The 15,093-nt window shown below is 55.1% G+C and overlaps 1 protein-coding gene across 1 annotated transcript; it reads left to right on the top strand.

Annotated features, from left to right (window-relative positions):
- The first annotated feature begins 3,277 nt into the window (after positions 1-3,277).
- Positions 3,278-13,321, top strand: POLM (DNA polymerase mu). The gene is given in 13 exon segments (XM_057504961.1): positions 3,278-4,903; positions 5,666-5,790; positions 5,792-5,840; positions 6,515-6,613; positions 6,753-6,907; positions 7,395-7,497; positions 9,290-9,410; positions 10,631-10,649; positions 10,651-10,761; positions 10,893-11,053; positions 11,118-11,320; positions 11,390-11,480; positions 11,595-13,321. Coding segments are annotated over 13 exon segments (1,815 nt in total). The 5' UTR covers positions 3,278-4,408; the 3' UTR covers positions 11,678-13,321.
- The last annotated feature ends 1,772 nt before the right edge of the window (positions 13,322-15,093 follow it).

Genomic DNA, 15,093 nt, shown 5'->3' with positions numbered 1-15,093 from the left:
GCCCCTGCTCCCCTGGATTAGTGTAGAGCCTCTTGGGTGTCTCCAGGCTTCCACTCTTGCCCACTAGGCTACTCTCCAGACAGCATTGGGGGTCTTGTGAAAGCTGGGTGGGGTTGCATCCTGAGGGCCTCTTTTTCTGGCCCCACACCCTCACTGTGCCAGCCACACAGGTCCTCTCCCCTCCTTGCCTGTGCAGAGCACAGCCTCAGTTTACTGCTCCTCTGTGAGACACCTCCCCCGGATCCCCACCAGGCTCTTCCTTACCTCTGAAAGGTCATTGCTCAAATGTCACCCTCTTAGTGAGCCATCTAGCCACCTAGAATTGCAGGCCCCCCCTGCCCTGCACACAGCTCACCTCCCTGACCTTGGTTCTCTGCGTGGCACTTGGAGCTTCTCATACCGCTTCAGGTAACTTGCTGCGTTAACAAACTGGTCCAAAGTGGAATGGCTTAAAGGAGCAGTGATAGACCATTCCTTGTGATTCTGTGAGCTGGCTGCTCCATGTGGTGTCAGCTATACTTCCCGTGCCATGTGGTCAGCAGGTGGCCGCAGTCACCTTGGCTCTGCTCATGAGGCTTCTCCTTACGTAACGGCCAGCCTGGGCTTTTCTACTTGGAGCTGCCTTCCAAGCCAGCGGAGAAGGAAGCTGCAAGCCCTCAAGTTAAACCCATAGGTCCCACAGTGTCACTTTTGCTGCATTCTGTTGGTCAGAACAAGTTCCAGGGCCAGCCCAGAATTAGAGATGGAACTGGAACCCATCTCTGAGCTTCAGAGCCACTTAAAACTGGGTGCAGGGGGAGGACTTAGTGCTGCCAAGCTTGCCATGCCTGCTGTACCATCTGGCACACCATGTGTTCTCCTTACTGAACTGTTGTCTGTCTTGCTGCCTCAGAAATGCAATTAAGGCAGAGATTTCTGACTCTTCTGAAGCTGCACCCCACACTTAGATCAGAGCTTGGTGCACAGTTTTTTTGAGACAATGGCTCAGAAGTCAAACAGCCAGTTTTTAAATCATTGCTGTGCCTCTCTGTGCACCGAAACCTTGGAAACAGTTCTCTAGCTCTAAGCCTCAGTTTCTCCATCTGTAAGACAGGGACAATGACAGTAGTACCAACCAATTCAATACAATTGAGAAGAAATAAAAGTATATCAAGTAATTGGCACAACACATGTCCTATGCCAGGCCCTGCATAAACATCACTAAACATTGTGCTTATTAGGATGTCCACTGTGTTTATCCTCAGAACCCATTCCCTCCCATCTGCATGGGGGCCTGACCACAGACACCCTTCTGAGCTGCTGCCTCACCCCTGCCTTCCTTTGGTGAAGGACAGTCTCTGACCTTGACCTGCCCCATGCTCTGGCAGCCCGTCTGACCTTTCAAGACCCTTCACCCCATGAGCGGTCACACATGACAACCACGGGCATTTGGTGAAACCTTCCAGCACAGGGCTCTCCTTGAAGTCAATAAATTGGAATTCCTTGTGTGTTTTATTTTGATGATAACAGTAGTAAATGGGAAAATACCTAAATAAGGGACAGTCTGTTCATTCAAGAATATAATATTGTCATATTCTGCCCTAGTACAAATGGAAAGATCTGTGCTGGACAGTAGACAAGTTTGTCCATTTGTGATGGAGTCTGGGTCAGCAAACACCCCTCTTCACATAAGCTTTCTGGACTCCAGTCGCCCCTTCCTCCCCACACCTCCCACCCCCACCCACTGCCAACCATGTTGAGCCAGGGCTGGCCGGAGAGGAACCCAGTGAGCCTTCATTTTAAAGATACATCTCCTCTCCATCATTCTCAGGTCAGTTCCCCAGGTGGGAGGAGTGGTCCCTCACCTCTTGTACAGATCCCAACCCAGGCCTCTGACTCCTCACCTCTTGTACAGAGCTTGTTTGTGTCCTCTCAGAATTCACACACTGGAATCCTGATGCCCAAGTTATTGGGGTCATGAAGTTGGAGCCTTACTGGACAAAATTGGTGCCCTCGTAAAAGGGGTATCCAATGCCTACCGACACATGAGGGCACAGCGAGAAGTCTGCAACCCGGAGAGACCCTGACCCACACCGAGTCGGCTGGCACCTGACGTCACAACTCCAGTCTCTGGGACTGCCACTCACCGCCCACTCTGTGGTGTTTTGTCACGTCAGGCTGACTGATACACTGGGCAGCTCAGCCCCACAGTGATATGCAGACAGCTCAGAAGAGGGCCAACAGCCTCCAGGAGCGCAGGCCCAGCGACATCAGCAGTCTGACCATGTGCTCTCTGGAATGCTGCTGGCAAGGGGCCACTGAGGCAGGGACTGCCAGGAGAGGTGGGCCTCAGGGTAGAGTTGGGAGCAGGAACAGGAAATAGCTAGTCGAGACTCATCTTAGGAAAATGCAAGCTCATATATCTGGGTAAAACTAGTCCAAAGCACAGTGTGAGACAGCCACTGCATGGAACAGCAGAAAGATTGCAGCCCACAGGGCAGTGGGACAAGCTGCTAGTGGGTCATCTGTGCAGCCTCTCAGACTTTCCGGGGGTGATGTCAGCATGAGGAGCAGGAGGCTGGGGACTCAGGTGTCTGGGAACCCTGGGCCAGGCTTATTAGAACTGGAGAGCTGAGGCCCGAGCTTCCCAGCTGGCCAGGGACCTGGTGTCCAGGGAGGGGAGGAGAGGGGCACACCCCCCATCAACACTATGTTGCCCATCCGTGCCCAGACCTCCACTTGGTGGCCACCCTGCCCCCTCATAAAACCTGGTAGGGCCTGTGGAAGACCCTGTCTGTGTTCCTCATTTTTGCAAGCTGCCCAGTGTTGTAAGTATTCAGGTGTGATGGGTCATTAAAAGCTGCCTCTGCCTCCCCCTGGGTTGAACTCGGTGCCCTGGTTGGAGACAGAGGACACTAGAGAAAAGGAGATAGTTTCAGAAGAGAGATGGCTGCTCTCTGGAAAAGCAGGACCCACAGAGGGGGAACTAGGCTCTGACACCTTAGGCCCTGCTGGCAGGAGGGGAGATGGGTGGCGAGAGGAGAGGGGCCAAAGCCTGGCCACAAAGAGGGAGCCTGGGCTGAGGTTCCTGTCTCCACTAGCCCTGTGTCTACTGTGTGCAGAGCCCCAGGGAAGGTTGGGAGAGGGGTGAAAACAGGGTCACGGCTGGCCTCCCATCTGTCAGTCTGGTCATGGGCTACACTGAGGTCACAGATTCCAAAAATTTGGTACCTGAAAAAGACACACAGGAACACTCCCTGTAGCCAAGTATCAGCTTTCCCAGCCTGACCCAGTCAACCAATCCCAACCTAGGAAAAGGGATTGCTGGGAGTGTTTTAATTTTGTTGCGTGTCATCGTCAAATTGGCTTCCAAAATGCCTGCCCCTCTTACAAACTGCCAGTTCCTCACACCTTCACTTTGTAAAATAATGCGGCAATTGAAGATATTCTCATTTAAATTTGTACTTCTATAAGGACTGGGCAGGTGGGGCAACCTGAGGTACGGTTACCGGGGAGTATGTCCTCCATCAATTTCCTACTGGTGTTCTCGCCAATTTTTCCATTAGATCATTGTCTTTTTGTGTGTGGGCAATTTCATAATTACAGGAATCAGACAATTTCAAAATGTGTGTCACAATTTCCCCTCTTTTGCCTTTCAATTTTAATGTTTAAATTCAAGTTACATTTGTATTAAGTCGATTTTAATCATTCTTGTCCTTTAGTGTCTCCAGGTTGTGATACTAGACTATAAAAACACTCGACTTCCCAGTACGTTTTGTTTCTTTAATCTGCCTGGATTTTATTTCGCAGTTAGAAGAGAAGGAGGGAGCCAACTTCTACTTTTCCAAGGGGCGGGCCGACATCCCAACGCCATCCCGCCAAAAACCCTTCTTCGGGGTTGGAGCGGCCGCCCCGCCAGCACGACCCCAGCTCGCCCGCTGCCCACCGAGGGTGCCGGTCCTCACCTCCATCTCGGCGACAGGACTGCGAGTGCGCGTGCCGAGTACGGTGGGCGGCCGGGGCGGGGAACGTGGGGCGGGCGGAGACCCTCTCGTAATCGCCGAGGACGGGCCACCACCTCTCCTCCGCCCCCAACCTCGCTCCCGCCCGGGCCGAGGACGCCCCGACTACCTCCCTCCAACTGCCTCCCTGGTCCCGCCTCCGCGCCGGGGTTGGGGGTATCTCTGGCTCACAGGTGGTCCCAGGAGCTGGAGCCGGCTTACCGCAAGAGCACCTTAGGTGGGAGGCGTGTCCTCCGTTTCTACTTGCAAGGAGGCGGGGCCTGTGGAGACGAGCGACCGGTTCACCAATCCTGCGGGAGTCCGGGACCTCCGCCGAGGCCTCATTTGCGTGGGGCGGGGCCTGTCGCGCTAGTGGAGCCGGGCGCCGCTTTGCTTGCCGTCGCCAGCCGCCCGCTGCCGGCGCCCCGATGCTCCCCAAACGGCGGCGAGCGCAGGTCGAGTGCCCCCGCGGCGCCTCCTCCTGCGCGGCGCGCTTCCCCGACGTCGCCGTTTATCTGGCCGAGCCGCGCATGGGCCGCAGGCGCCGGACCTTCCTCGCGCGCCTGGCGTTCTCCAAGGGCTTCCGCGCCCTGGACCCCTACAGGTGCGCGGGAACCTGCTCTTCACGGGGCGGCGAGGGGCGCCTGCAGCCGTGTCTCCAGACCTCCGCGCGTGCCCTCCCGGACAGAGCACGGCGGGCCAGGGCCCGGAACTTCGCAGCCGGCGCCGCGCCCACAGCGCACTTCTTTGCCGGGAGGCTGCTGCGGCACGAACCAACGCGCGCACAGCCGACCGAGGGTGGAGGGCGCCCAAGCCCTAGCGCTTCGTGGTCTTGCTGCTTTTTTCTCAACTTCCTCTTTTGTACACGGGTGCTAAGAATTAGGGTAGGAGTGTTCTGTGAAGAGCCACGCGGTGGGGCCTTGGTTAGAGCCCTCTGTGTCAGCTGAGTTCTTCTTGCCCCATCGGCCACACTGGCTGCTCTCCTCAGGGCTGAGAAACTGACTTGAGCGAGGCCCTAAAAGGAAAGGAAGGCATTGACTACAGAGGCACTGCCGAGATTAGGGAAGTGGGGTTCTCATGGGTTTGAGAGCCAGGGGCCCCTCCATCTGCAGCTTTTGTTTTTTAACTTTACTCTTCTTAGGAGTGTGGCAGACCCTCTTGGGAAAGGACGATGATAGCAGCTAAGTGGATGCTGGGCACTGTGTAATAAGGTTCATTTAATCTTTACAACAGCCCTGCAAGGTGGATAGTTATTAATCTCCACTTTACAGAGAAAGAAATCAAAGTACAGAGAAGGAAGTGCCCAAGGGCACACAAGTGTGTGGCAGAACAGAGGTGCCATCTGGCTCCAGGACACCCAAAGACCCTCTCTGGTCCTGCCACCCTAAGAAGCTCCTTTCTCTGGAATGGAGGGAGAGGGAGATGGAGAAATTAACACAAAATCAGCTGGGCTTGTGATAGAAGCTGGAGCAGAGAACCACAGCTGTGCAGGTGCAGGGGTGGTGGAGGTGTCTTCCTGCCAGGAGAAGAGCTGGAAAGTCTTCCTGAGTATTGGATAGGTTCTCTGCAGGCAGAGGGGACAGTAAGAGGAAAGGCTTGGAGGTACAGAGCCAAGCAGGAAGGATTGGCAGCCCTGGGAACCGGTCTGGGCCTCATCCTCTTCCTCTCCCTCTACCGGCCCTGAGATGACCCACGTGGTGATGGAGCAGACTTCTGCTAAAGAGGCCATGTGCTGGTGGGAGTGCAGGGCAGAGGCCCTTCCTCCAGGCTGTGCCTGGCCAGTGCTGCTGGACACAAGCTGGTTCACAGAGCATGGCAACTGGATGACCTGTGCCTGTGGAGGGCCAGCATTGTCTGGAGGTGAGCCGGGAGGAGGATAATACAGAGGTCACAGAGAGAGCTCTGGTGCAGGCTGTAGCTCAGCTGGACAGGGGACAGGGCAGCAGGGCCCACCTCCTTCAGAAGCCACTGGGGGCCCTGGGATGCCATGCAGTCTCAGCTTCTGCTGTCACCATTCATGCAAACTCTCTTGGGGTCCATTTGTAGCATCTTGAGGCCTTTCTTGCTGACCAAGTAGATGAAAATGTGACCCCAGGTGAGGACCCAAGGGCCAGCAGGAGGCTGTCCTCAGGGTGCTGTGAGACTCATGGCCTCTGTCTCCACACTCACGCTTCTTTGATGAGTAGAACTGGTGGGCTCAGAGCCAGGCTGCCCACCTTCAAACCCTGGCTACCTGTGAGGCATGAGGCCTCGGTCCCTGTCTAGGAGGGGGACAATAGGCACTCCTAGGCCATGTGATGGAGAGGATTTGGGGGTACAACACAGCGTGTGTAGCTGCAGGAGGAATGCCCCATGAGGTTGGCAGGTGGCGTCACTACTGCTTCTGGGCCTGCTCTGCAGGGCAGTGCCGCCTCTGCCCACACCTGCTGCTGACCCCTGAGCCCTGGTGACATCCAGGAAAGGCTTGGCTCTGGGGGCTGCCTGGCCCACCAGCCCTGTAGCCTCTAAGTGGCCTGTGTGTTGCCTATCCTCAGGTGGCTGAGCCCAAGAAGGGGCTGCTGAGCCCAAAGTGGATGCTGCCCTATGCCTGCCAGCGTCCCAAACCTCTCGCACACCACAATGCCAGCCTCTCAGTGACCTGTGACTTTCCAGCCTCCCTGAGATTGGTCTACTCTGCTCTGTCCCAGCCTTGGGGACATGTGGGTGGCAGCTGGAGGGTTGGGGGTAGGTGCCCTGTCCACCCTGCCTCTCACCTAAGGCCCCTTCCTGCAGGAGGCTCTGGAGTTGCTGGCGGAGGCCACAGGCTTTGAAGGCAGTGAGGGCCGCCTCCTCTCCTTCTACAGAACCACCTCTGCACTGAAGGCCCTTCCCAGTCTGGTCACAGCCCTGAGCCAGCTGCAGGGGCTGCCCTACTTGGGAGGGTGGGTGCTCCCCATACTTAGCAGGATAAGGTAGTGGATGCAGGTGGTGGGTGAGGAGCCACCATCTACCTTCAGGCTCTGCGTGTGCAAATCGGAGCCACACCACCTGCCAAGAGGGGCCAGACAAGGCTGGTAGCTGGCATCGTCGGCACCCGCCAAACCATCCGGCAAGGGTGGGAGAGAATCCCTGAGTATGGGCACCTCTTTTTAAAATACAAAGTGTTCGAGCACTCAAAATGTTACATTGTCCTTTTGTGCACTTAACACTGGCAGAAACTTTTGAATTAAGTTGTGCTTTTGCATGAACTTGCATTCATCATCTATGTTTTGAAAACAGCTATTCATGTATCCTGGGACTTGTTACTCATCAGGCAGATGACCCAATGTCCACTCCGCTCAAGGGGCTTTGAGGCCTCCCTGGGCATATTCCCCCACTGAGTTGGGGTTGGTGTTCTGCTAGGTCCTCCACTCACACCACTCTTTCTCTCATCAGACTTAGAGCTGTGCTTTATCTCCACCCACAGGAGCTGCTCTATCATGGGGTGTGTGAGGAGGTGGAGAGAGTCCTGCTCTCAGAGTGCTACCAGACCATGAAGGTACATGTAGAGTGGGCCCCCAGGGAGGTCCTCCCCACAATGACAGTGCATTCATGCCACGTGCGGGAGGCAGGCAGGGGTGGCTGGCCCCTCTGGAGGTCAGAGAAGGTCTTGCCAAGGAGATGGCAGCTGACATCTTATATGCATGAGCAGCCAAATGGAGACAGGCAAGGAGAAGCTTGTTTTGAGCCCAGAGAATTTCCTAGATCACTGAGTACCATCCGTTTTTACTGGGCTTTGATGGAATACTCTTGAGTATATTACATGCTCTGGCACTTTGAAGAGAGCATACTGAACAAAACACGGCCTCTTCCTGGGAGCCACAGGGGACAGTGGAGTGGGGCTGCTCACCCCTGCACCAGCCCCATCTTCACAGTCGGTATATGGATGCATTTCCTAGTGTCTTCCTGCCTGTGTGCCCAGCACACCCCCACTTCCCACTCACTTCTGATGTGATGCCGGATCACCAGTGCTCTGGTGGACGCTGGGTGGTGCTCAGACCCCTGGTTTTGTGGCTGAAGGTTGTCAGACCAATGACTGGTTGGGGAAGTGGGCCTTCCCTGCCTGGCAGTGGGAGTCATTGTGCTGGGGCTAGTCACCTGGAATGTTGTTAGGAGTGGAAAGTGGGCCTTCAATGAGGGAGGGGGCTTAGGTGGACAGAGAACAGGGGAGTGTGGGTCCACACAGGACTTAGCGAGTGGAGGAGCCCCGAGAGGGCAGAGCCTTTGGGCCCCACCCATCCCCACGGTTTTCCCTCCTCCCATGCAGCCCCCTCCTGGGAACCCCAGAGTCCCAGAAAGCATCCAGGCTGACAGAGACACAGGTTAGCAATTAGTTTCTTGCTATGAAAAATGAGACTAGGTTGTTCCCAACACTGTGTCAGGATCTGTGGGTGATAGACCCAGCTCATGCTCTTGGCCCAGGGGATCAAGAAAGGATGGCCAGAGCAGCCCAGAAAGGGCAGGGCTGCAGCTGGATGGCAGGACGCCAGGCATGTGGACACGAGGATCCCTAGCTGTTCCTCCTCTCTGCACAAGGGTCGCTTCTGCCAGCCGATGTGCATAGGAGGTGCCCCTGCCCCAGATTACAGCCCCCACCACTGCCTGGGTCCCTGTGACCAACAAGCTATTGTTGGGGAAAAAGCAGGTGATGGGCTTGGGCCAGGGTCAGGGCCAACCCTGTGGGCGGTCCACTGGAGGGCGGGCAGCTGCCCAAGGTGGTCAGTTCAGTGGCAGAGTTTTCCCTGGCCTGGACATCTGTGCTGACCTGTCCGCTGTGTCTGTGCCTGAAGCAGAGCCCCAGCCAGCCTCAGGCTTGCATTCTCTCCAGCCCACTCAATAACAGCCTGCTGTTTGTGCTCTTGTTTAAGGAGAACAACCACAGTAGCAAGTCCCCGCTGCTGGGGAAAGGGAGTGGTGTGGCTTCCCATTGACTGGATTCTGTTTGTCAGGATGCTGTCATAGTGATGTTGGAATCACGAGCTGGAACTGTGCACATTTTGGGAGAGGCCACCCAGCCTTGCAGGGTAGCATATGGGGCCTTGTGCTGCCATGTTCTGTGAAGGCAGCTGCCCAGCCAGGCTTGGGGTTTGAGTCCTGCCTGTGTGCTTGCTCTGTGGCCCTGGGCAGGTTGCTCAAGCTCGAAAAATGCGTGTGGGGACGGCACTTGTGGGGCTGTGTGACGACTTAGCAAGGCCACCTGTGAAACACTGCAGTGGCTGACCTGGGATGCGTCCTCACCCACGTGCATGGGAGCTTCACTCCTGACTGTGCTGTGCTCGTGCTCCAAACAGCTCTTCACCCAGATACTCGGGGTTGGGGTAAAGACCACTGATCGGTGGTACCAGGACCGGCTGCGCACCCTGGGTGACCTCCGAGAGCGGTGCCTGAGGCTGACCTGGTAGCAGAGAGAAGGTGAGCCCCCCAGTGCCTGGGCCTGGGTGCTTCCCACACTGTGGAGCATGAGCTGGTGGCTGCTTGGGTGGTGGGGAATGGGGTCAGCAAAGGGTCAGGCACACGCTGGGTGGGCTTCCTGTGGTCTCCACCCCGTGGAGTCAGGATCCACTTTTTTCAGTGAATGATATTCACAGTAGCAGCTGTGACATCCAGGGCCTCCTGCTTAGCCATGGACCTGGGCCTGGACCTGTACCAGGTGGGGCCTCTTGTTCATCTTCTGGGGAGGGGAGGGCATGTCTGAACAGCGTGTGCCTGGGGTGCCCTGTGTGGTGCTGGGTGCCCTCACCTGCTGACTGTCAGTGTGGGGACCTGTGTGGGGAGAAGCTTGGGGACGGGTCTGCTGCTGGACGTGGCACCATTCAGTGGGAGAGCATGAACTCGAGCATCTGTGAGGCCTGGATGAGTCCCATCTCTGCCATTTACTAAATAGGTGACCATGGCCCCAAAGCCAAACTTTCTGAGCCTCAGTTATGTTCTCTAAGAAATAGGATTCCAAGAGCCCCTCAGTGTGGAGCCAGCAGGTGGCAGGTGTTGAGTAGATACTCTGTTCTGTATTGTGGCCTGGGTTAGGGCCCCTGCTGAAGCAGCCCCACAGCCCAGCACTCACTGCCTCTTTCAACACCTTCCCTTCCTGAGAGCTGGGGCGGGGGGCCACCTGGGGTCCTGGGAGACCTGCTGGTGGTCATCAGGTGAGACTTGAAGAGCTGCACATCCGGCAGCTCTGGGGCGTGGCACGGTGCTGCCAGTTACTGCTTGGCTGCCTCTGCCTGGATGTGGTGTGGGCAGCATCTGCTGAGAGCTGGTCCCACCACATGTAAACCTCTGCTAACTGCAGGTGGCAGGGCTAGGTGGGATCCCTCTGACAGATGCAGGCCTGGGCTTAAGCGAGTGGTCCCAAGTGGCAGAATCATTCTCTCCATGGCTTCTTAGCACTTTCTGGCCCCGTTTTATGGATTGGAAAACTGAGGCATTGGAAGCAACAGCCTGTGTTCTGTCAGCACCAGTCAGTGTCCTGGTGTGGAAACGCCAGGGGAGCCAAGGAGAGGGCAGGGAGCTCTGTTACAGCAACCATATGTGATCTTACAGCCACTCCAGAATAAAAGCTTACACCTTAAACCAGCTGAGGGGAAATGGAGCAGGTGGGGCTGAGAGGGTCTGGAGAGCCGTGCTGCCCATAGGACTCCAGCACCATGAGGATCGAGGGCCCTGGTCTCACAGCCGACGTGGAGGCGCTGCAGCAGGTGGTGGAGGCCGCTGTGGGACAGGCCCTGCCTGGGGCCACTGTCATGCTGACCAGTGGCTTTCGCAGGTAAGGGGGTCGATGTGCCGGCTCAGCACTGGGCCCTGCCCTGCCAGAGCAGCTGCGGGAGGCCTTCCCCACTGAAGGGCTGTGGGGTGTGTCCCCATGTTGGACCTAGGAGTCAGACTGGCCCCCCTCAGGGGGAAGTTGCAGGGCCATGATGTGGACTTCCTCATCACTCACCCTGAGGAGGGCCGTGAGGTGGGGCTGCTGATTACCGTGATGCACCACCTGAAGGAGCAGATGAGGGCATCCTGTCCCCTCCCGAGAAAACAGCCAGGAGTCTGGCTCTGCTGCCTCAGCCCCTGTGGCAGTGCCCTGCCTTGCCTGCTCTCCCCCAGGGTCTTGTCCTTTACCATGGGGAGACCCCAGCCGCCTCAACCGGCAGAACCACACCATGGATGCCTTTGAGAAGAGTGTCTGCATTTTCTGCCTGCTGCAACCCCGAGGGGCTGCTGTCGGGGGTCCCCAGAGACCCTACCCTGCCTGGAAGGCTGTGCGGGTTTACCTGGTGGTCACCCCCATCAGCCAGTTCCCCTTTGCCCTGCTCGGCTGGACTGGCTCCAAGGCGGGTGGTGTGCTCCTGTGCCGGCCTGGGCCCCTGCCTGGGTGCTGCTGACGCACCCACTTTCCTCAGCATTTTGAGCGGGAGCTGCGCCACTTTAGCTGGAAGGAGAGGGGGCTGTGGCTGAGCAGCAGCCATGGGCTGTTTGACCCTGAGCAGGTGTGTGGCCAGGGCAGGAGGCCTGGGTAAGGAAGCAGTTCCCCACACCTTCCCCAGAGCTGCCTCAGTGGCAGGACCCCTCGCAGGCACTAATACCCCACTCCCTTTGCAGAAGAAGTTTTTTTCCACGTGGCTTCAGAGGAAGACATCTTCCTACACCTAGGCCTCGACTACCTCCCCCCAGAACAGAGAAATGCCTGATGCCATGCATGCTCAGACAGAGGTGTGGTGGAGCAGCATGTGGGGCAAGCTGAGGTGCAGGTGATGGGAGTGTGGCTCTGCCCAGTGAGCTGGCCTGCCAGGGTGCCTGGGCCCCATCTGCCATGGGGTGTCGGTGGGGCATGGGGTGCCATGGTTGTGTGGCCCTGGGCCACAGGCCTCAGGCTTCCCTGTGCTGTGGGACCTGCAGGGGGCCTTGGGAGCCTGAGGTGGTGGGTGGCGCATGCTTGGCATATGCCTGATTTGAAGTGTCCAGCCTCAAACTTGGAGACAGGGGGTGGAGCTGGAGCTTTGCCCACTGGGATTCTGCTGTGGGGGCACAAAAAGGTGTGCTTTGGGCCCCTGGGCTAGGGGCACTGGGAGGAGGAGACTTCTGGCGCTGATCCACTGCATCCCAACCAGGCTTCCTGTTTCTGCCTTTTCTCCTGCAAAGGCTGGTCTTAGATGTCTTAAAAACAGAGCACACAGTGTTCCTCCAGTGGGCCCTTGGCATCCTCACCAGGACCTGAGCACACATTTCCACCCTCGCTCTGACCTGGCCTCATCTGCACACTCCCCCTCACGCTGCTCTGTCCAAGCCAGGTGCTTTGGAGCCCCTCTGCACTGCCTCTAGAACTGCCCAGGTCGCCCAAGGCCAGTGGGTGTCTTACTGTCACTGAGGGGACTGGCTGCTTCCATCGCCAGTGTGCTGTGGCCTCGGGGCCTCCCCTCACCACCACCCGCCTGGGATGAGGACCTGGTGAGGACCTCCCTGACCACTTACCACATTGAAAATATTTTTTGAATCAACATGCTATAAAATACTCTTTTGGTGTACGGTTTTATGAGTTTCTTCCTTTTATTGAGGTGCATACAATAAAATGCACAAGTGTTAACATGCTGCTTGGTGTATTTTGACCTATATACACACTCATGCAGCCATCACCTCATTCTCACTACTTTTTTCCCCCTTCACCTATCCCCACCCCCTGTTGTAACCACCAGTCTGTTCCCTGTGTTTATGAGTTTATTCCTGTTTTGTTTGATTTGTTTTTAGAATCCACATATAAGTGAAATCATTTGGTACTTGTCTTTCTCTGCCTGGCTTATTTCACTGAGCATAATACCCTCTAGCTCCATCCATGTTAATAGCAAATGGCAGAGTAATATTTTTTATGGCCGAGTAATATTCCACCGTGTCTATGTACCATATCTTCTCTATCCATTCATCTATTGATGGACACTTTGGTTGCCTCCATATCTTGACTGCTGTGAATAGTGCACCAATGAATAGGTGTGTGTGTTTTCAGATTAGTGATTTAATTTTCTTAAGATAAATTACCATAAGTGGAATTACTGGGCTATACGGCATTTCTGTTTTTAGTTTTTAGATGAACCTCCACACTGCTTTCCACAGTGGCTGCACCAATGTACATTCCCACCAGCAGCGCAGTAGGCTTCCTTTCTCCACACCCTTGCTGGCACTTATTATTTCTTATCTTTGAATGTTGGCTATTCTGAGGTGTGAGATGAGAGTATCTCACAGTGGTTTTGATTTGCATTTCCCTGCTGATTAGCGATGTGGAGCATCTTTTCATGTACCTGTTGGCATTTGTATGTCTTCTCTGGAGAAATGTCTATTCTGGTCCCCTGCTCATTTTTTTTTATTTTGGTATCATTAATCTACAATTACATGAGGAACATTATGTTTACTAGACTCCCCCCATCACCAAGTCCCCCCCACAAACCCCATTGCAGTCACTGTCCATCAGTGTAGTAAGCCCTGCTCATTTTTTAAATGGACTATTTGTTTTTCTGGTGTTGAGTTGTTTGAGTTCTTTTTATACTTCAGATATTAGCCCCTTATTTGATATATAATTTGTAAATATCTTCTCCTGTACCATAGGTAGCCTTTTCATTTTGTTGATGGTTTCCTTTGCTGTCAGAATCTTTTAAGTTTGTAGTGCCACCTTTTTTTTGCTTTTGTTTTCCTTGCCTGGGGAGCATATCCAGAAAAAAATTACTCATGCTGATGCTCAAGAGTGTACTGCCTGTTCTTTCTTCTAGGTTTTCAATTGTTTCAGGTCTTATATTTAATTATTTCAGATTTTATATTCCTCTTCCTCTTTCTCCCAACCAATATGGGAGAATCTGTTTTGAGTTTATCTTTGTGAATGGTGTAAGACAGTGGATTCAGTTTGATTCTTTTGCATGCAGCTGTCCAGCTTTCCCACCATGTGTTGAAGACTATCTTCCCTGCTGTGTATTCCTAGGGGTGTGGTCTGGGGGTGTTGTGGGTGGGCTCTGGCCTGGGCTGTTGATAATGGGGTGGCCAAAGATGGAAGGGGCGCAGGTGGGGGAGTCAGGGGAGTGCAGGTGCCACCTTGGTGGGACTGCTGGATCTCTGGCAGGTGCCTTTGGACACAGGCATGGGCTGGGAGGTTGCCTCGGGTAAGTCTGGAGCTGGTGTCTGCACCCTGACCCCCTTCTGTCCGTACTATCAGTTTATGTGTTTGTGTATGGGGGTTGGGATCTAAGCAGTGGCAATCACCAGTGCCTCTGATCCTGGAGAGAATTCCAGCAGCTCCCCACACCTTGGGAGGTGCTTTAGTTCTGAAAAAGGGTTTCCCTCACAGAGAGTTTGGCTGCCCATTCAACTGCACCTTTTTCTCAGTGCCCCAAGGCAGGCAAGTCTGCTCCAGTGCTGCAGGGTGCACCAGGGTGGGGCCCCCCAGGACTTCCGTGCCTCTGTCTCTCCTCCTGTCTTTGTGTGGTCCCTGCCTCCTCCTCTGTGCAGGTGTTCACCGGAGCCTCAGCCCTCCCTCACAAGGAGGAGCTGCTCTGCGCAGAGATGTAGGCTGGGTTGTCCATGGGAGGAGGTGGGCTCAACCTTTCTCCCCTACAGTCTTGGGCCCACCTGTTCTGTGAGTCTTAACACACATGTAGACCTGTTCACCTCCACCATGTCCACCTTGAAAAAGAAGAGCCAGTTATTTTCCTGGCAAATGGGCTTATTTGGGAGTGACAGGGCAATTGCAACTCAGGGCAAGCAAGTATGGCAGAAGCATAGGTAAGTCCAGAAAAGAATGTTGCCACATAGAGGAAAGGGGGTTGCACGGGGTCGTTTTAAACAAAAATCCACGGGAGGAGACCTCGGGTGCAGGTGGTGACAGCTTCTCATGGGCTGGGCTTGTTGCTAGGGGAGGAGAACTTGCTTCCTCCTGCTGGGGAGTCAAGTAGGTCTTCCAGTGGGGTGTAGACCCCATGCTGGTCTCCTGCATCAGTGTCAAATGAGGTTTCCTTTATTTCATTTCACAGCCGAAGTCAGGACCCCTGGCCTGCTTTCTGGTGTTATCACATGCTCCCTCACCCCTAACCCACTGGTGTTTATCTGTCCTCATAGTTTTGCCTTCTCCAGA

The sequence above is a fragment of the Manis pentadactyla genome, chromosome 7, assembly GCF_030020395.1.
Source record: "Manis pentadactyla isolate mManPen7 chromosome 7, mManPen7.hap1, whole genome shotgun sequence".
Taxonomy (NCBI): Eukaryota; Metazoa; Chordata; class Mammalia; order Pholidota; family Manidae; genus Manis; species Manis pentadactyla.
Note: the sequence above shows the minus strand (reverse complement) of the source record. Positions and strands in the feature narration are given on the sequence as shown.